The sequence below is a fragment of the Oncorhynchus gorbuscha genome, linkage group LG16 (genome assembly GCF_021184085.1).
Source record: "Oncorhynchus gorbuscha isolate QuinsamMale2020 ecotype Even-year linkage group LG16, OgorEven_v1.0, whole genome shotgun sequence".
Taxonomy (NCBI): domain Eukaryota; kingdom Metazoa; phylum Chordata; class Actinopteri; order Salmoniformes; family Salmonidae; genus Oncorhynchus; species Oncorhynchus gorbuscha.
The window spans coordinates 100171757-100197723 of record NC_060188.1 but is presented as its reverse complement, the minus strand read 5'-3'; the positions used below and the strand labels follow the sequence as shown (position 1 = coordinate 100197723).

Below are 25967 nucleotides of genomic sequence, written 5' to 3'. Positions count from 1 at the left end.
CTAACCCTAACCCATCCTATATAACTACTGTCTATACTGTCTAACCCTAACCCATCCTATATAACTACTGTCTATACTGTCTAACCCTAACCCATCCTATATAACTACTGTCTATACTGTCTAACCCTAACCCATCTATATAACTACTGTCTATACACAACATCCTGTATAACTACTGTCTATACTGTCTAACCCTAACCCATCCTATATAACTACTGTCTATACTGTCTAACCCTAACCCATCCTATATAACTACTGTCTATACACACCATCCTGTATAACTACTGTCTATACTGTCTAACCCTAACCCATCCTATATAACTACTGTCTATACTGTCTAACCCTAACCCATCCTATATAACTACTGTCTATGCTGTCTAACCCTAACCCATCCTATATAACTACTGTCTATACTGTCAACCCTAACCCATCCTATATAACTACTGTCTATACTGTCTAACCCTAACCCATCCTATATAACTACTGTCTATACTGTCTAACCCTAACCCATCCTATATAACTACTGTCTATACTGTCTAACCCTAACCCATCCTATATAACTACTGTCTATACTGTCTAACCCTAACCCATCCTATATAACTACTGTCTAACTGTCTAACCCTAACCCATCCTATATAACTGTCTATACTGTCTAACCCTAACCCATCTATATAACTACTGTCTAACCCTAACCCATCCTATATAACTACTGTCTATACTGTCTAACCCTAACCCATCCTATATAACTACTGTCTATACTGTCTAACCTTAACCCATCCTATATAACTACTGTCTATACTGTCTAACCCTAACCCATCCTGTATAACTACTGTCTACTGTCTAACCCACTAACCCATCCTGTATAACTACTGTCTATACACACCATCCTGTATAACTACTGTCTATACTGTCTAACCCTAACCCATCCTATATAACTACTGTCTAACCCTAACCCATCCTATATAACTCCTGTCTATACTGTCTAACCCTAACCCATCCTATATAACTACTGTCTATACTGTCTAACCCTAACCCATCCTATATAACTACTGTCTATACTGTCTAACCCTAACCCATCCTATATAACTACTGTCTATACTGTCTAACCCTAACCCATCCTATATAACTACTGTGTATACTGTCTAACCCTAACCCATCCTATATAACTACTGTCTATACTGTCTAACCCTAAACCATCCTATATAACTACTGTCTATACACAACATCCTGTATAACTACTGTCTATACTGTCTAACCCTAACCCATCCTATATAACTACTGTCTATACTGTCTAACCCTAACCCATCCTATATAACTACTGTCTATACTGTCTAACCCTAACCCATCCTATATAACTACTGTCTATACACACCATCCTGTATAACTACTGTCTATACTGTCTAACCCTAACCCATCCTATATAACTCCTGTCTATACTGTCTAACTCTAACCCATCCTATATAACTACTGTCTATACTGTCTAACCCTAACCCATCCTATATAACTACTGTCTATACACACCATCCTGTATAACTACTGTCTATACTGTCTAACCCTAACCCATCCTATATAACTACTGTCTAACTACTGTCTATACTGTCTAACCCTAACCCATCCTATATAACTACTGTCTATACTGTCTAACCCTAACCCATCCTATATAACTACTGTCTATACTGTCTAACCCTAACCCATCCTATATAACTACTGTCTATACTGTCTAACCCTAACCCATCCTATATAACTACTGTCTATACTGTCTAACCCTAACCCATCCTATATAACTACTGTCTATACTGTCTAACCCTAACCCATCCTATATAACTACTGTCTATACTGTCTAACCCTAACCCATCCTATATAACTACTGTCTATACACAACATCCTGTATAACTACTGTCTAACCCTAACCCATCCTATATAACTACTGTCTATACTGTCTAACCCTAACCCATCCTATATAACTACTGTCTATACACACCATCCTGTATAACTACTGTCTATACTGTCTAACCCTAACCCATCCTGTATAACTACTGTCTATACTGTCTAACCCTAACCCATCCTATATAACTACTGTCTATACTGTCTAACCCTAACCCATCCTATATAACTACTGTCTATACTGTCTAACCCTAACCCATCCTATATAACTACTGTCTATACTGTCTAACCCTAACCCATCCTATATAACTACTGTCTATACTGTCTAACCCTAACCCATCCTATATAACTACTGTCTATACTGTCTAACCCTAACCCATCCTATATAACTACTGTCTATACTGTCTAACCCTAACCCATCCTATATAACTACTGTCTATACTGTCTAACCCTAACCCATCCTATATAACTACTGTCTACTGTCTAACCCTAACCCATCCTATATAACTACTGTCTATACTGTCTAACCCTAACCCATCCTATATAACTACTGTCTAACCCTAACCTAACCCATCCTATATAACTACTGTCTAACCCTAACCCATCCTATATAACTACTGTCTATACTGTCTAACCCTAACCCATCCTATATAACTACTGTCTATACTGTCTAACCCTAACCCATCCTATATAACTACTGTCTATACTGTCTAACCCTAACCCATCCTATATAACTACTGTCTATACTGTCTAACCCTAACCCATCCTATATAACTACTGTCTATACTGTCTAACCCTAACCCATCCTATATAACTACTGTCTATACTGTCTAACCCTAACCCATCCTATATAACTACTGTCTATACACACCCTAACCCATCCTATATAACTACTGTCTATACTGTCTAACCCTAACCCATCCTATATAACTACTGTCTATACTGTCTAACCCTAACCCATCCTAACCCATCCTATATAACTACTGTCTATACACACCATCCTGTATAACTACTGTCTATACTGTCTAACCCTAACCCATCCTGTATAACTACTGTCTATACTGTCTAACCCTAACCCATCCTATATAACTACTGTCTATACTGTCTAACCCTAACCCATCCTATATAACTACTGTCTATACTGTCTAACCCTAACCAATCCTATATAACTACTGTCTATACTGTCTAACCCTAACCCATCCTATATAACTACTGTCTATACTGTCTAACCCTAACCCATCCTATATAACTACTGTCTATACTGTCTAACCCTAACCCATCCTATATAACTACTGTCTATACTGTCTAACCCTAACCCATCCTATATAACTACTGTCTAACCCTAACCCATCCTATATAACTACTGTCTATACTGTCTAACCCTAACCCATCCTATATAACTACTGTCTATACTGTCTAACCCTAACCCATCCTATATAACTACTGTCTATACTGTCTAACCCTAACCCATCCTATATAACTACTGTCTATACTGTCTAACCCTAACCCATCCTATATAACTACTGTCTATACTGTCTAACCCTAACCCATCCTATATAACTACTGTCTATACTGTCTAACCCTAACCCATCCTATATAACTACTGTCTAACCCTAACCCATCCTATATAACTACTGTCTATACTGTCTAACCCTAACCCATCCTATATAACTACTGTCTATACTGTCTAACCCTAACCCATCCTATATAACTACTGTCTATACTGTCTAACCCTAACCCATCCTATATAACTACTGTCTATACACACCATCCTGTATAACTACTGTCTATACTGTCTAACCTTAACCCATCCTATATAACTACTGTCTATACTGTCTAACCCTAACCCATCCTGTATAACTACTGTCTATACTGTCTAACACTAACCCATCCTGTATAACTACTGTCTATACACACCATCCTGTATAACTACTGTCTATACTGTCTAACCCTAACCCATCCTATATAACTACTGTCTAACCCTAACCCATCCTATATAACTCCTGTCTATACTGTCTAACCCTAACCCATCCTATATAACTACTGTCTATACTGTCTAACCCTAACCCATCCTGTATAACTACTGTCTATACTGTCTAACCCTAACCCATCCTATATAACTACTGTCTATACTGTCTAACCCTAACCCATCGTATATAACTACTGTCTATACTGTCTAACCCTAACCCATCCTATATAACTACTGTCTATACTGTCTAACCCTAACCCATCCTATATAACTACTGTCTATACTGTCTAACACTAACCCATCCTATATAACTACTGTCTATACTGTCTAACCCTAACCCATCCTATATAACTACTATCTAACCCTAACCCATCCTATATAACTACTGTCTAACCCTAACCCATCCTATATAACTACTGTCTATACTGTCTAACCCTAACCCATCCTATATAAATACTGTCTAACCCTAACCCATCCTATATAACTACTGTCTAACCCTAACCCATCCTATATAACTACTGTCTATACTGGCCAACCCTAACCCATCCTATATAACTACTGTCTAACCCTAACCCATCCTATATAACTACTGTCTAACCCTAACCCATCCTATATAACTACTGCTGTACATACCTTTTCTATTCATATACTGTCTATACACACACATATATACATGCATGGATGTACAGCATGTATGTATGTTATGCCGGACTCGTTCTGATATGTGTGTGTATTGTTTTGTATTGTTAGCTATCCTGCCCTCTTGAGGAAAGAAACATAAGCATTTCACCTGCGATAACATCTGCAAAATGTGTACGACTAATCAATTGGATTTAACATCCGATGGTCTGTGAATCTCCTGGCTGAAGGCCTTCTCTATGGTTTGTTGTATCCGTTCATGTTGACCTCCTCTGCCCTTGTGCTTCCCAGGGTGAGAAAGCCATAAAGGGAATAACAAGATTAACACCTGCAGAGTGCTGATCTCTGATCCGTTCTCCCTTTTAATCATATGAATAAGATGATATGGACTGGGGGACCTGATCCTAGACTAGCACTCCTACTCAGTCAATTTGTAGACCAGACCTTACCTGGACCCAGGGGTAGGTGGAGCCTAGATCCACCGTCAGTTCTGTCCACTTGTCAATCACTTTGATGATGTCAGGAAGCGTCATGAGAGGCAGTGTGACGTCGGACCAGGGGTGGAAACACATCACCTTGCTGACAAACAAACAACAATAAACATCACCTTGCTGACAAACCACATTGCATAACCTTACTGAGAAACATCATCACATCACCTTGTTGACAAACATCATCATCACCTTGCTGAGAAACATCATCACATCACCTTGCTGAGAAACATCATCATCACCTTGCAGAAAAACGACATCATCACATCACCTAGCTGACAAACATCACATCACCTAGCTGAGAAACAACATCACATCACCTAGCTGACAAACAACATCACATCACCTAGCTGACAAACAACATCACATCACCTAGCTGACAAACAACATCACATCACCTAGCTGACAAACAACATCACATCACCTAGCTGACAGACAACAACATCACCTAGCTGACAAACATCACATCACCTAGCTGACAAACAACATCACATCACCTAGCTGAGAAACAACATCACATCACCTAGCTGACAAACAACATCACATCACCTAGCTGACAAACAACATCACATCACCTAGCTGACAAACAACATCCCATCACCTTGCTGACAAACAACATCACATCACCTTGCTGACAAACAACATCACATCACCTAGCTGAGAAACAACATCACATCACCTAGCTGACAAACAACATCACATCACCTAGCTGACAAACAACATCACCTAGCTGACAAACAACAACATCACATCACCTAGCTGACAAACAACATCACATCACCTAGCTGACAAACAACATCACATCACCTAGCTGACAGACAACATCACCTAGCTGACAAACAACATCACATCACCTAGCTGACAGACAACATCACATCACCTAGCTGACAGACAACATCACCTAGCTGACAAACAACTAGCTGACAAACAACATCACCTAGCTGACAAACAACAACATCACATCACCTAGCTGACAAACAACATCACAGCACCTAGCTGACAAACAACATCACATCACCTAGCTGACAGACAACATCACCTAGCTGACAAACAACATCACATCACCTAGCTGACAGACAACATCACATCACCTAGCTGACAGACAACATCATCTAGCTGACAAACAACATCACATCACCTAGCTGACAGACAACATCACCTAGCTGACAAACAACATCACATCACCTAGCTGACAGACAACATCACCTAGCTGACAAACAACAACATCACATCACCTAGCTGGGAAACAACATCACATCACCTAGCTGACAAACAACATCACATCACCTAGCTGACAGACAACATCACCTAGCTGACAAACAACATCACCTAGCTGACAAACATCACATCACCTAGCTGACAAACATCACATCACCTAGCTGACAAACAACACACATCACCTAGCTGACAAACAACATCACATCACCTAGCTGACAAACAACATCACATCACCTAGCTGACAAACAACATCACATCACCTAGCTGACAAACAACATCACATCACCTTGCTGACAAACAACATCACCTAGCTGAGAAACAACATCACATCACCTAGCTGACAAACAACATCACATCACCTAGCTGACAAACAACATCACCTAGCTGACAAACAACAACATCACATCACCTAGCTGACAAACAACATCACATCACCTAGCTGACAAACAACATCACATCACCTAGCTGACAGACAACATCACCTAGCTGACAAACAACATCACATCACCTAGCTGACAGACAACATCACATCACCTAGCTGACAGACAACATCACCTAGCTGACAAACAACTAGCTGACAAACAACATCACCTAGCTGACAAACAACAACATCACATCACCTAGCTGACAAACAACATCACATCACCTAGCTGACAAACAACATCACATCACCTAGCTGACAGACAACATCACCTAGCTGACAAACAACATCACATCACCTAGCTGACAGACAACATCACCTAGCTGACAAACAACATCACATCACCTAGCTGACAGACAACATCACCTAGCTGACAAACAACAACATCACATCACCTAGCTGGGAAACAACATCACATCACCTAGCTGACAAACAACATCACATCACCTAGCTGACAGACAACATCACCTAGCTGACAAACAACATCACCTAGCTGACAAACATCACATCACCTAGCTGACAAACATCACATCACCTAGCTGACAAACAACAACACATCACCTAGCTGACAAACAACATCACATCACCTAGCTGACAAACAACATCACATCACCTAGCTGACAAACAACATCACATCACCTAGCTGACAAACAACATCACATCACCTAGCTGACAAACAACATCACATCACCTAGCTGACAAACAACAACATCACATCACCTAGCTGGGAAACAACATCACATCACCTAGCTGACAAACAACATCACATCACCTAGCTGACAGACAACATCACCTAGCTGACAAACAACATCACCTAGCTGACAAACATCACATCACCTAGCTGACAAACATCACATCACCTAGCTGACAAACAACAACACATCACCTAGCTGACAAACAACATCACATCACCTAGCTGACAAACAACATCACATCACCTAGCTGACAAACAACATCACATCACCTAGCTGACAAACAACATCACATCACCTAGCTGACAAACAACATCACATCACCTTGCTGACAAACAACATCACATCACCTAGCTGACAAACAACATCACCTAGCTGACAAACAACATCATATCACCTAGCTGACAAACAACATCACCTAGCTGACAAACAACATCACCTTGCTGACAAACAACATCACATCACCTAGCTGACAAACAACATCACATCACCTAGCTGAGAAACAACATCACATCACCTAGCTGACAAACAACATCACATCACCTAGCTGACAAACAACATCACATCACCTAGCTGACAAACAACATCACCTAGCTGACAAACAACAACATCACATCACCTAGCTGACAAACAACATCACATCACCTAGCTGACAAACAACATCACATCACCTAGCTGACAGACAACATCACCTAGCTGACAAACAACATCACATCACCTAGCTGACAGACAACATCACATCACCTAGCTGACAGACAACATCACCTAGCTGACAAACAACTAGCTGACAAACAACATCACCTAGCTGACAAACAACAACATCACATCACCTAGCTGACAAACAACATCACATCACCTAGCTGACAAACAACATCACATCACCTAGCTGACAAACAACATCACATCACCTAGCTGACAGACAACATCACATCACCTAGCTGACAGACAACATCACCTAGCTGACAAACAACATCACATCACCTAGCTGACAGACAACATCACCTAGCTGACAGACAACATCACATCACCTAGCTGACAGACAACATCACCTAGCTGACAGACAACAACATCACCTAGCTGACAAACAACATCACATCACCTAGCTGACAAACAACATCACATCACCTAGCTGACAAACAACATCACATCACCTAGCTGACAAACAACATCACATCACCTAGCTGACAAACAACATCACATCACCTTGCTGACAAACAACATCACATCACCTAGCTGACAAACAACATCACATCACCTAGCTGACAAACAACATCACATCACCTAGCTGACAAACAACATCACCTAGCTGACAAACAACATCACCTAGCTGACAAACAACATCACATCACCTTGCGGACAAACAACATCACATCACCTTGCTGACAAACAACATCACATCACCTAGCTGAGAAACAACATCACATCACCTAGCTGACAAACAACATCACATCACCTAGCTGACAAACAACATCACCTAGCTGACAAACAACAACATCACATCACCTAGCTGACAAACAACATCACATCACCTAGCTGACAAACAACATCACATCACCTAGCTGACAGACAACATCACCTAGCTGACAAACAACATCACATCACCTAGCTGACAGACAACATCACATCACCTAGCTGACAGACAACATCACCTAGCTGACAAACAACTAGCTGACAAACAACATCACCTAGCTGACAAACAACAACATCACATCACCTAGGTGACAAACAACATCACATAACCTAGCTGACAAACAACATCACATCACCTAGCTGACAGACAACATCACCTAGCTGACAAACAACATCACATCACCTAGCTGACAGACAACATCACATCACCTAGCTGACAAGCTGACAAACAACATGACAAACACATCACCTAGCTGACAAACAACAACATCACATCACCTAGCTGACAAACAACATCACATCACCTAGCTGACAAACAACATCACATCACCTAGCTGACAGACAACATCACCTAGCTGACAAACAACATCACATCACCTAGCTGACAGACAACATCACATCACCTAGCTGACAGACAACATCACCTAGCTGACAAACAACATCACATCACCTAGCTGACAGACAACATCACCTAGCTGACAAACAACATCACATCACCTAGCTGACAGACAACATCACCTAGCTGACAAACAACAACATCACATCACCTAGCTGACAAACAACATCACATCACCTAGCTGACAAACAACATCACATCACCTAGCTGACAGACAACATCACATGACAAACAACATCACCTAGCTGACAAACATCACATCACCTAGCTGACAAACATCACATCACCTAGCTGACAAACAACAACACATCACCTAGCTGACAAACAACATCACATCACCTAGCTGACAAACAACATCACATCACCTAGCTGACAAACAACATCACATCACCTAGCTGACAAACAACATCACATCACCTAGCTGACAAACAACATCACATCACCTTGCTGACAAACAACATCACATCACCTAGCTGACAGACAACATCACCTAGCTGACAAACAACAACATCACATCACCTAGCTGGGAAACAACATCACATCACCTAGCTGACAAACAACATCACATCACCTAGCTGAGAAACAACATCACCTAGCTGACAAACAACATCACCTAGCTGACAAACATCACATCACCTAGCTGACAAACATCACATCACCTAGCTGACAAACAACATCACATCACCTAGCTGAGAAACAACATCACATCACCTAGCTGACAAACAACATCACATCACCTAGCTGACAAACAACATCACATCACCTAGCTGACAAACAACATCACATCACCTTGCTGACAAACAACATCACATCACCTTGCTGACAAACAACATCACCTAGCTGAGAAACAACATCACATCACCTAGCTGACAAACAACATCACATCACCTAGCTGACAAACAACATCACCTAGCTGACAAACAACAACATCACATCACCTAGCTGACAAACAACATCACATCACCTAGCTGACAAACAACATCACATCACCTAGCTGACAGACAACATCACCTAGCTGACAAACAACATCACATCACCTAGCTGACAGACAACATCACATCACCTAGCTGACAGACAACATCACCTAGCTGACAAACAACTAGCTGACAAACAACATCACCTAGCTGACAAACAACAACATCACATCACCTAGCTGACAAACAACATCACATCACCTAGCTGACAAACAACATCACATCACCTAGCTGACAGACAACATCACCTAGCTGACAAACAACATCACATCACCTAGCTGACAGAAACAATCATCTGACATCACCTAGCTGACAAACAACATCACATCACCTATCAGACAACATCACCTAGCTGACAAACAACATCACATCACCTAGCTGACAGACAACATCACCTAGCTGACAAACAACAACATCACATCACCTAGCTGGGAAACAACATCACATCACCTAGCTGACAAACAACATCACATCACCTAGCTGACAGACAACATCACCTAGCTGACAAACAACATCACCTAGCTGACAAACATCACATCACCTAGCTGACAAACATCACATCACCTAGCTGACAAACAACAACACATCACCTAGCTGACAAACAACATCACATCACCTAGCTGACAAACAACATCACATCACCTAGCTGACAAACAACATCACATCACCTAGCTGACAAACAACATCACATCACCTAGCTGACAAACAACATCACATCACCTTGCTGACAAACAACATCACATCACCTAGCTGACAAACAACATCACCTAACTGACAAACAACATCATATCACCTAGCTGACAAACAACATCACCTAGCTGACAAACAACATCACCTTGCTGACAAACAACATCACATCACCTAGCTGACAAACAACATCACATCACCTAGCTGACAAACAACATCACATCACCTAGCTGACAAACAACATCACATCACCTAGCTGACAAACAACATCACATCACCTAGCTGACAAACAACATCACATCACCTAGCTGACAAACAACATCACCTAGCTGACAAACAACAACATCACATCACCTAGCTGACAAACAACATCACATCACCTAGCTGACAAACAACATCACATCACCTAGCTGACAGACAACATCACCTAGCTGACAAACAACATCACATCACCTAGCTGACAGACAACATCACATCACCTAGCTGACAGACAACATCACCAGCTGACAAACAACTAGCTGACAAACAACATCACCTAGCTGACAAACAACAACATCACATCACCTAGCTGACAAACAACATCACATCACCTAGCTGACAAACAACATCACATCACCTAGCTGACAAACAACATCACATCACCTAGCTGACAGACAACATCACCTAGCTGACAAACAACATCACATCACCTAGCTGACAGACAACATCACCTAGCTGACAAACAACATCACATCACCTAGCTGACAGACAACATCACATCACCTAGCTGACAGACAACAACATCACCAGCTGACAAACAACATCACATCACCTAGCTGACAAACAACATCACATCACCTAGCTGACAAACAACATCACATCACCTAGCTGACAAACAACATCACATCACCTAGCTGACAAACAACATCACATCACCTTGCTGACAAACAACATCACATCACCTAGCTGACAAACAACATCACATCACCTAGCTGACAAACAACATCACATCACCTAGCTGACAAACAACATCACCTAGCTGACAAACATCACCTAGCTGACAAACAACATCACATCACCTAGCTGACAAACAACATCACATCACCTAGCTGACAAACAACATCACATCACCTAGCTGACAAACAACATCACATCACCTAGCTGACAAACAACATCACATCACCTAGCTGACAAACAACATCACCTAGCTGACAAACAACAACATCACATCACCTAGCTGACAAACAACATCACATCACCTAGCTGACAAACAACATCACATCACCTAGCTGACAGACAACATCACCTAGCTGACAAACAACATCACATCACCTAGCTGACAGACAACATCACATCACCTAGCTGACAGACAACAACATCACAAACAACTAGCTGACAAACAACATCACCTAGCTGACAAACAACAACATCACATCACCTAGTGACAAACAACATCACATCACCTAGCTGACAAACAACATCACATCACCTAGCTGACAGACAACATCACCTAGCTGACAAACAACATCACATCACCTAGCTGACAGACAACATCACATCACCTAGCTGACAGACAACATCACCAGCTGACAAACAACTAGCTGACAAACAACATCACCTAGCTGACAAACAACAACATCACATCACCTAGCTGACAAACAACATCACATCACCAGCTGACAAACAACATCACATCACCTAGCTGACAGACAACATCACCTAGCTGACAAACAACATCACATCACCTAGCTGACAGACAACATCACATCACCTAGCTGACAGACAACATCACCTAGCTGACAAACAACATCACATCACCTAGCTGACAGACAACATCACCTAGCTGACAAACAACATCACATCACCTAGCTGACAGACAACATCACCTAGCTGACAAACAACAACATCACATCACCTAGCTGGGAAACAACATCACATCACCTAGCTGACAAACAACATCACATCACCTAGCTGACAGACAACATCACAGCTGACAAACAACATCACCTAGCTGACAAACATCACATCACCTAGCTGACAAACATCACATCACCTAGCTGACAAACAACAACACATCACCTAGCTGACAAACAACATCACATCACCTAGCTGACAAACAACATCACATCACCTAGCTGACAAACAACATCACATCACCTAGCTGACAAACAACATCACATCACCTAGCTGACAAACAACATCACATCACCTAGCTGACAAACAACATCACATCACCTAGCTGACAAACAACATCACCTAGCTGACAAACAACATCATATCACCTAGCTGACAAACAACATCACTAGCTGACAAACAACATCACCTTGCTGACAAACAACATCACATCACCTAGCTGACAAACAACATCACATCACCTAGCTGACAAACAACATCACATCACCTAGCTGACAAACAACATCACCTAGCTGACAAACAACATCACATCACCTAGCTGACAAACAACATCACATCACCTAGCTGACAAACAACATCACCTAGCTGACAAACAACAACATCACATCACCTAGCTGACAAACAACATCACATCACCTAGCTGACAAACAACATCACATCACCTAGCTGACAGACAACATCACCTAGCTGACAAACAACATCACATCACCTAGCTGACAGACAACATCACATCACCTAGCTGACAGACAACATCACCATGACAAACAACTAGCTGACAAACAACATCACCTAGCTGACAAACAACAACATCACATCACCTAGCTGACAAACAACATCACATCACCTAGCTGACAAACAACATCACATCACCTAGCTGACAGACAACATCACATCACCTAGCTGACAAACAACATCACCTAGCTGACAAACAACATCACATCACCTAGCTGACAGACAACATCACCTAGCTGACAGACAACATCACATCACCTAGCTGACAGACAACATCACCTAGCTGACAGACAACAACATCACCTAGCTGACAAACAACATCACATCACCTAGCTGACAAACAACATCACATCACCTAGCTGACAAACAACATCACATCACCTAGCTGACAAACAACATCACATCACCTAGCTGACAAACAACATCACATCACCTTGCTGACAAACAACATCACATCACCTAGCTGACAAACAACATCACATCACCTAGCTGACAAACAACATCACATCACCTAGCTGACAAACAACATCACCAGCTGACAAACAACATCACCTAGCTGACAAACAACATCACATCACCTTGCTGACAAACAACATCACATCACCTTGCTGACAAACAACATCACATCACCTAGCTGAGAAACAACATCACATCACCTAGCTGACAAACAACATCACATCACCTAGCTGACAAACAACATCACCTAGCTGACAAACAACAACATCACATCACCTAGCTGACAAACAACATCACATCACCTAGCTGACAAACAACATCACATCACCTAGCTGACAGACAACATCACCTAGCTGACAAACAACATCACATCACCTAGCTGACAGACAACATCACATCACCTAGCTGACAGACAACATCACCTAGCTGACAAACAACTAGCTGACAAACAACATCACCTAGCTGACAAACAACAACATCACATCACCTAGCTGACAAACAACATCACATCACCTAGCTGACAAAAACATCACATCACATGACAGACAACATCACCTAGCTGACAAACAACATCACATCACCTAGCTGACAGACAACATCACCTAGCTGACAAACAACATCACATCACCTAGCTGGGAAACAACATCACATCACCTAGCTGACAAACAACATCACATCACCTAGCTGACAGACAACATCACCTAGCTGACAAACAACATCACCTAGCTGACAAACATCACATCACCTAGCTGACAAACATCACATCACCTAGCTGACAAACAACAACACATCACCTAGCTGACAAACAACATCACATCACCTAGCTGACAAACAACATCACATCACCTAGCTGACAAACAACATCACATCACCTAGCTGACAGACAACATCACCTAGCTGACAAACAACAACATCACATCACCTAGCTGACAAACAACATCACATCACCTAGCTGACAAACAACATCACATCACCTAGCTGACAAACAACATCACCTAGCTGACAAACAACATAACATCACCTAGCTGACAAACAACATCACCTAGCTGACAAACAACATCACCTAGCTGACAAACAACATCACATCACCTAGCTGACAAACAACATCACATCACCTAGCTGAGAAACAACATCACATCACCTAGCTGACAAACAACATCACATCACCTAGCTGACAAACAACATCACATCACCTAGCTGACAAACAACATCACCTAGCTGACAAACAACAACATCACATCACCTAGCTGACAAACAACATCACATCACCTAGCTGACAAACAACATCACATCACCTAGCTGACAGACAACATCACCTAGCTGACAAACAACATCACATCACCTAGCTGACAGACAACATCACATCACCTAGCTGACAGACAACATCACCTAGCTGACAAACAACAGCTGACAAACAACATCACCTAGCTGACAAACAACAACATCACATCACCTAGCTGACAAACAACATCACATCACCTAGCTGACAAACAACATCACATCACCTAGCTGACAAACAACATCACATCACCTAGCTGAGACAACATCACATCACCTAGCTGACAGACAACATCACCTAGCTGACAAACAACATCACATCACCTAGCTGACAGACAACATCACCTAGCTGACAAACAACATCACATCACCTAGCTGACAGACAACATCACCAGCTGACAAACACAACATCACATGAGCTGGGAAACAACATCACATCACCTAGCTGACAAACAACATCACATCACCTAGCTGACAGACAACATCACCTAGCTGACAAACAACATCACCTAGCTGACAAACATCACATCACCTAGCTGACAAACATCACATCACCTAGCTGACAAACAACATCACATCACCTAGCTGACAAACAACATCACATCACCTAGCTGACAAACAACATCACATCACCTAGCTGACAAACAACATCACATCACCTAGCTGACAGACAACATCACCTAGATGACAAACAACAACATCACATCACCTAGCTGACAAACAACATCACATCACCTTGCTGACAAACAACATCACATCACCTAGCTGACAAACAACATCACCTAGCTGACAAACAACATCACATCACCTAGCTGACAAACAACATCACCTAGCTGACAAACAACATCACATAGCTGACAAACAACATCACATCACCTAGCTGACAAACAACATCACATCACCTAGCTGAGAAACAACATCACATCACCTAGCTGACAAACAACATCACATCACCTAGCTGACAAACAACATCACATCACCTAGCTGACAAACAACATCACCTAGCTGACAAACAACAACATCACATCACCTAGCTGACAAACAACATCACATCACCTAGCTGACAAACAACATCACATCACCTAGCTGACAGACAACATCACCTAGCTGACAAACAACATCACATCACCTAGCTGACAGACAACATCACATCACCTAGCTGACAGACAACATCACCAGCTGACAAACAACTAGCTGACAAACAACATCACCTAGCTGACAAACAACAACATCACATCACCTAGCTGACAAACAACATCACATCACCTAGCTGACAAACAACATCACATCACCTAGCTGACAAACAACATCACATCACCTAGCTGACAGACAACATCACATCACCTAGCTGACAGACAACATCACCTAGCTGACAAACAACATCACATCACCTAGCTGACAGACAACATCACCTAGCTGACAGACAACATCACATCACCTAGCTGACAGACAACATCACCTAGCTGACAAAAACAACATCACATCACCTAGCTGACAAACAACAACATCACATCACCTAGCTGGGAAACAACATCACATCCCTAGCTGACAAACAACATCACATCACCTAGCTGACAGACAACATCACCTAGCTGACAAACAACATCACATCACCTAGCTGACAGACAACATCACCTAGCTGACAAACAACAACATCACATCACCTAGCTGACAAACAACATCACATCACCTAGCTGACAAACAACATCACATCACCTAGCTGACAGACAACATCACCTAGCTGACAAACAACATCACCTAGCTGACAAACATCACATCACCTAGCTGACAAACATCACATCACCTAGCTGACAAACAACATCACCTAGCTGACAAACAACATCACCTAGCTGACAAACAACATCACATCACCTAGCTGACAAACAACATCACATCACCTAGCTGACAAACATCACATCACCTAGCTGACAAACAAACAACATCACCTTGCTGACAAACAACATCACATCACCTAGCTGACAAACAACAATAAACATCACCTAGCTGACAGACAACATCACCTAGCTGACAAACAATCACCTTGCTGACAAACAACAATAAACATCACCTAGCTGACAAACAACATCACCTAGCTGACAGACAACATCACATCACCATGATGACAAACAACATCACCTAGCTGACAAACAACAATAAACAACATCACCATGACAAACAACATCACCTAGCTGACAATAAACAACAACATGATGACAAACAACATCACCTAGCTGACAAACAACATCAACATCACCATGATGACAAACAACATCACCTAGCTGACAAACTACAATAAACAACATCACCTAGCTGACAAACAACAACATCACCTGCTGACAAACAACATCACCTAGCTGACAAACAACATCACATCACCTAGCTGACAAACAACAACAACATCACATCTAGCTGACAAACAACATCACATCACCTAGCTGACAAACAACATCACATCACCTAGCTGACAAACAACACATCACCTAGCTGACAAACAACATCACATCACCTAGCTGACAAACAACATCACCTTGCTGACAAACATAACATCACCTAGCTGACAAACAACACATCACATAGCTGACAAACAACACATCACCTAGCTGACAAACAACAACATCACCTAGCTGACAAACAACATCACCTAGCTGACAGACAACATCACATCACCATGATGACAAACAACATCACCTAGCTGACAAACAACAATAAACAACATCACCTAGCTGACAAAAACAACATCACCTAGCTGACAATAAACAACATCACCATGATGACAAACAACATCACCTAGCTGACAAACAACAATAAACAACATCACCATGATGACAAACAACATCACCTAGCTGACAAACTACAATAAACAACATCACCTAGCTGACAAACAACATCACCTTGCTGACAAACATAACATCACCTAGCTGACAAACAACAACACATCACCTAGCTGACAAACAACATCACATCACCTAGCTGACAAACAACATCACATCACCTAGCTGACAAACAACAACACATCACCTAGCTGACAAACAACAACACATCACCTTGCTGACAAACAACATCACATCACCTAGCTGACAAACAACAACACATCACCTAGCTGACAAACAACATCACATCACCTAGCTGACAAACAACATCACATCACCTAGCTGACAAAAACACATCACCTAGCTGACAGACAACATCACCTAGCTGACAAACAAACAACATCACATCACCTAGCTGACAAACAACATCACATCACCTTGCTGACAAACAACATCACATCACCTAGCTGACAAACAACATCACCTAGCTGACAAACAACATAACATCACCTAGCTGACAAACAACATCACCTAGCTGACAAACAACATCACCTTGCTGACAAACAACATCACATCACCTAGCTGACAAACAACATCACATCACCTAGCTGAGAAACAACATCACATCACCTAGCTGACAAACAACATCACATCACCTAGCTGACAAACAACATCACATCACCTAGCTGACAAACAACATCACCTAGCTGACAAACAACAACATCACATCACCTAGCTGACAAACAACATCACATCACCTAGCTGACAAACAACATCACATCACCTAGCTGACAGACAACATCACCTAGCTGACAAACAACATCACATCACCTAGCTGACAGACAACATCACATCACCTAGCTGACAGACAACATCACCTAGCTGACAAACAACTAGCTGACAAACAACATCACCTAGCTGACAAACAACAACATCACATCACCTAGCTGACAAACAACATCACATCACCTAGCTGACAAACAACATCACATCACCTAGCTGACAAACAACATCACATCACCTAGCTGAGAGACAACATCACATCACCTAGCTGACAGACAACATCACCTAGCTGACAAACAACATCACATCACCTAGCTGACAGACAACATCACCTAGCTGACAGACAACATCACATCACCTAGCTGACAGACAACATCACCTAGCTGACAAACAACAACATCACATCACCTAGCTGGGAAACAACATCACATCACCTAGCTGACAAACAACATCACATCACCTAGCTGACAGACAACATCACCTAGCTGACAAACAACATCACCTAGCTGACAAACATCACATCACCTAGCTGACAAACATCACATCACCTAGCTGACAAACAACAACACATCACCTAGCTGACAAACAACATCACATCACCTAGCTGACAAACAACATCACATCACCTAGCTGACAAACAACATCACATCACCTAGCTGACAGACAACATCACCTAGATGACAAACAACAACATCACATCACCTAGCTGACAAACAACATCACATCACCTTGCTGACAAACAACATCACATCACCTAGCTGACAAACAACATCACCTAGCTGACAAACAACATAACATCACCTAGCTGACAAACAACATCACCTAGCTGACAAACAACATCACCTTGCTGACAAACAACATCACATCACCTAGCTGACAAACAACATCACATCACCTAGCTGAGAAACAACATCACATCACCTAGCTGACAAACAACATCACATCACCTAGCTGACAAACAACATCACATCACCTAGCTGACAAACAACATCACCTAGCTGACAAACAACAACATCACATCACCTAGCTGACAAACAACATCACATCACCTAGCTGACAAACAACATCACATCACCTAGCTGACAGACAACATCACCTAGCTGACAAACAACATCACATCACCTAGCTGACAGACAACATCACATCACCTAGCTGACAGACAACATCACCTAGCTGACAAACAACTAGCTGACAAACAACATCACCTAGCTGACAAACAACAACATCACATCACCTAGCTGACAAACAACATCACATCACCTAGCTGACAAACAACATCACATCACCTAGCTGACAAACAACATCACATCACCTAGCTGACAGACAACATCACATCACCTAGCTGACAGACAACATCACCTAGCTGACAAACAACATCACATCACCTAGCTGACAGACAACATCACCTAGCTGACAGACAACATCACATCACCTAGCTGACAGACAACATCACCTAGCTGACAAACAACAACATCACATCACCTAGCTGACAAACAACAACATCACATCACCTAGCTGGGAAACAACATCACATCCCCTAGCTGACAAACAACATCACATCACCTAGCTGACAGACAACATCACCTAGCTGACAAACAACAACATCACATCACCTAGCTGACAGACAACATCACCTAGCTGACAAACAACAACATCACATCACCTAGCTGGGAAACAACATCACATCACCTAGCTGACAAACAACATCACATCACCTAGCTGACAGACAACATCACCTAGCTGACAAACAACATCACCTAGCTGACAAACATCACATCACCTAGCTGACAAACATCACATCACCTAGCTGACAAACAACATCACCTAGCTGACAAACAACATCACCTAGCTGACAAACAACATCACATCACCTAGCTGACAAACAACATCACATCACCTAGCTGACAAACATCACAACACCTAGCTGACAAACAACATCACCTTGCTGACAAACAACATCACATCACCTAGCTGACAAACAACAATAAACATCACCTAGCTGACAGACAACATCACCTAGCTGACAGACAACATCACCTTGCTGACAAACAACAATAAACATCACCTAGCTGACAAACAACATCACCTAGCTGACAGACAACATCACATCACCATGATGACAAACAACATCACCTAGCTGACAAACAACAATAAACAACATCACCATGATGACAAACAACATCACCTAGCTGACACACAACAATAAACAACATCACCATGATGACAAACAACATCACCTAGCTGACAAACAACAATAAACAACATCACCATGATGACAAACAACATCACCTAGCTGACAAACTACAATAAACAACATCACCTAGCTGACAAACAACAACATCACCCTGCTGACAAACAACATCACCTAGCTGACAAACAACATCACATCACCTAGCTGACAAACAACAACAACTAGCTGACAAACAACATCACCTAGCTGACAAACAACATCACATCACCTAGCTGACAAACAACATCACATCACCTAGCTGACAAACAACACATCACCTAGCTGACAAACAACATCACATCACCTAGCTGACAAACAACATCACCTTGCTGACAAACATAACATCACCTAGCTGACAAACAACACATCACATAGCTGACAAACAACACATCACCTAGCTGACAAACAACATCACATCACCTAGCTGACAAACAACATCACCTAGCTGACAGACAACATCACATCACCATGATGACAAACAACATCACCTAGCTGACAAACAACAATAAACAACATCACCATGATGACAAACAACATCACCTAGCTGACAAACAACAATAAACAACATCACCATGATGACAAACAACATCACCTAGCTGACAAACAACAATAAACAACATCACCATGATGACAAACAACATCACCTAGCTGACAAACTACAATAAACAACATCACCTAGCTGACAAACAACATCACCTTGCTGACAAACATAACATCACCTAGCTGACAAACAACACATCACATAGCTGACAAACAACACATCACCTAGCTGACAAACAACATCACATCACCTAGCTGACAAACAACATCACCTAGCTGACAGACAACATCACATCACCATGATGACAAACAACATCACCTAGCTGACAAACAACAATAAACAACATCACCATGATGACAAACAACACATCACCTAGCTGACAAACAACATCACATCACCTAGCTGACAAACAACATCACCTTGCTGACAAACATAACATCACCTAGCTGACAAACAACACATCACATAGCTGACAAACAACACATCACCTAGCTGACAAACAACATCAACATCACATCACCTAGCTGACAAACAACATCACATCACCTAGCTGACAAACAACATCACATCACCTAGCTGACAGACAACAACATCACCTAGCTGACAAACAACATTACATCACCTAGCTGACAAACAACATAATATAATAATAATAATAATATATAATATATAATAATATATATAATATATAATATAATAATAATATAATAATATAATAATATAATAATATATGCCATTTAGCAGACGCTTTTATCCAAAGCGACTTACAGTCATGTGTGCATACATTCATCCAGGGGATCGAACCCACTACCCTGGCGTTACAAGCGCCATGCTCTACCAACTGAGCTACAGGAGGACCACCTAGCTGACAAACAACATCACATCACCTAGCTGACAAACAACATCACATCACCTAGCTGACAAACAACATCACCTTGCTGACAAACAACATCACATCACCTAGCTGACAAACAACATCACATCACCTAGCTGACAAACATCACAACACCTAGCTGACAAACAACATCACCTTGCTGACAAACAACATCACATCACCTAGCTGACAAACAACAATAAACATCACCTAGCTGACAGACAACATCAACTAGCTGACAGACAACATCACCTTGCTGACAAACAACAATAAACATCACCTAGCTGACAAACAACATCACCTAGCTGACAGACAACATCACATCACCATGATGACAAACAACATCACCTAGCTGACAAACAACAATAAACAACATCACCATGATGACAACCAACATCACCTAGCTGTCAAACAACAATAAACAACATCACCATGATGACAAACAACATCACCTAGCTGACAAACTACAATAAACAACATCACCTAGCTGACAAACAACAACATCACCCTGCTGACAAACAACATCACCTAGCTGACAAACAACATCACCTAGCTGACAAACAACAACAACTAGCTGACAAACAACATCACCTAGCTGACAAACAACAACATCACCTTGCTGACAAACAACAATAAACATCACCTTGCTGACAAACAACAACATCACCTAGCTGACAAACAACAATAAACAACATCACCATGCTGACAAACAACAAAAATAAACAACATCACATCACCTAGCTGACAGACAACATCACATCACCTAGCTGACAAACAACATCACATCACCTAGCTGACAAACAACAACATCACCTTGCTGACAAACAACAACATCACCTTGCTGACAAACAACAATAAACATCACCTTGCTGACAAACAACAACATCACCTAGCTGACAAACAACAATAAACAACATCACCATGCTGACAAACAACAACAATAAACAACATCACATCACCTAGCTGACAGACAACATCACATCACCTAGCTGACAAACAACATCACATCACCTAGCTGACAAACAACATCACATCACCTAGCTGACAAACATCACAACACCTAGCTGACAAACAACATCACCTAGCTGACAAACAACATCGCCTAGCTGACAAACAACATCACATCACCTAGCTGACAGACAACATCACCTTGCTGAGTAACAACATCACATCACCTTGCTGAGTAACAACATCACATCACCTAGCTGAGTAACAACATCACATCACTTTGCTGAGTAACAACAACATCACCTAGCTGACAAACAACAATAAACAACATCACCTAGCTGACAAACAACAAAACAACATCACATCACCTAGCTGACAAACAACAATAAACAACATCACCTAGCTGACAAACATCACAACACCTAGCTGACAAACAACATCACATCACATTGCTGAGTAACAACATCACATCACCTTGCTGAGTAACAACGTCACATCACCTTGCTGAGTAACAACATCACATCACCTAGCTGACAAACAACAACACCTTGCTGAGTAACAACATCACATCACCTTGCTGAGTAACAACATCACATCACCTTGCTGAGTAACAACATCACATCACCTTGCTGAGTAACAACAACATCACCTAGCTGACAAACAACATCACATCACCTAGCTGACAAACAACAACAATAAACAACATCACATCACCTAGCTGACAAACATCACAACACCTAGCTGACAAACAACATCACATCACATTGCTGAGTAACAACATCACATCACCTTGCTGAGTAACAACGTCACATCACCTTGCTGAGTAACAACATCACATCACCTAGCTGACAAACAACAACATCGCCTTGCTGAGTAACAACATCACATCCCTTGCTGAGTAACAACAACATCACCTAGCTGACAAACAACAATAAACAACATCACCTAGCTGACAAACATCACAACACCTAGCTGACAAACAACATCACATCACATTGCTGAGTAACAACGTCACATCACCTTGCTGAGTAACAACGTCACATCACCTTGCTGAGTAACAACATCACATCACCTAGCTGACAAACAACAACATCACCCTGCTGACAAACAACGTCACATCACCTAGCTGGCAAACAACATCACATCACCTAGCTGAGTAACAACATCACATCACCTAGCTGAGTAACAACATCACATCACCTTGCTGAGTAACAACAACATCACCTAGCTGACAAACAACAATAAACAACATCACATCACCTAGCTGACAAACAACAATAAACAACATCACCTAGCTGACAAACAACATCACATCACCTAGCTGACAAACAACAACATCACCTTGCTGACAAACAACAACATCACCTTGCTGACAAACAACAACATCACCTAGCTGACAAACAACAATAAACAACATCACCATGCTGACAAACAACAACAATAAACAACATCACTTCACCTAGCTGACAGACAACATCACATCACCTAGCTGACAAACAACATCACATCACCTAGCTGACAAACAACAACATCACCTAGCTGACAAACAACAATAAACAACATCACCATGCTGACAAACAACAACAATAAACAACATCACATCACCTAGCTGACAAACAACATCACATCACCTAGCTGACAAACAACATCACATCACCTAGCTGACAAACATCACAACAACTAGCTGACAAACAACATCACATCACCTAGCTGACAAACATCACAACACCTAGCTGACAAACAACATCACATCACATTGCTGAGTAACAACATCACATCACCTTGCTGAGTAACAACGTCACATCACCTTGCTGAGTAACAACATCACATCACCTAGCTGACAAACAACAACATCGCCTTGCTGAGTAACAACATCACATCACCTTGCTGAGTAACAACATCACATCACCTTGCTGAGTAACAACATCACATCACCTTGCTGAGTAACAACATCACATCACCTTGCTGAGTAACAACAACATCACCTAGCTGACAAACGACAATAAACAACATCACCATGCTGACAAACAACAACAATAAACAACATCACATCACCTAGCTGACAGACAACATCACATCACCTAGCTGACAGACAACATCACATCACCTAGCTGACAAACAACATCACATCACCTAGCTGACAAACATCACAACACCTAGCTGACAAACAACATCACATCACCTTGCTGACAAACAACATCACCTAGCTGACAAACAACATCACATCACCTAGCTGACAGACAACATCACCTTGCTGAGTAACAACATCACATCACCTTGCTGAGTAACAACATCACATCACCTAGCTGAGTAACAACATCACATCACTTTGCTGAGTAACAACAACATCACCTAGCTGACAAACAACAATAAACAACATCACCTAGCTGACAAACAACAAAACAACATCACATCACCTAG

General features: G+C 41.6%; 1 protein-coding gene across 1 annotated transcript in view; it reads right to left on the bottom strand.

Moving 5' to 3' along the window:
- galt (galactose-1-phosphate uridylyltransferase) overlaps positions 1–25967 on the bottom strand; it is a 200408-nt gene that overhangs the window by 123683 nt on the left and 50758 nt on the right. Inside the window, 1 exon segment of the mRNA XM_046306810.1 lies at positions 4942–5071. Within this exon segment, the coding sequence (XP_046162766.1) occupies positions 4942–5071 (130 nt within the window).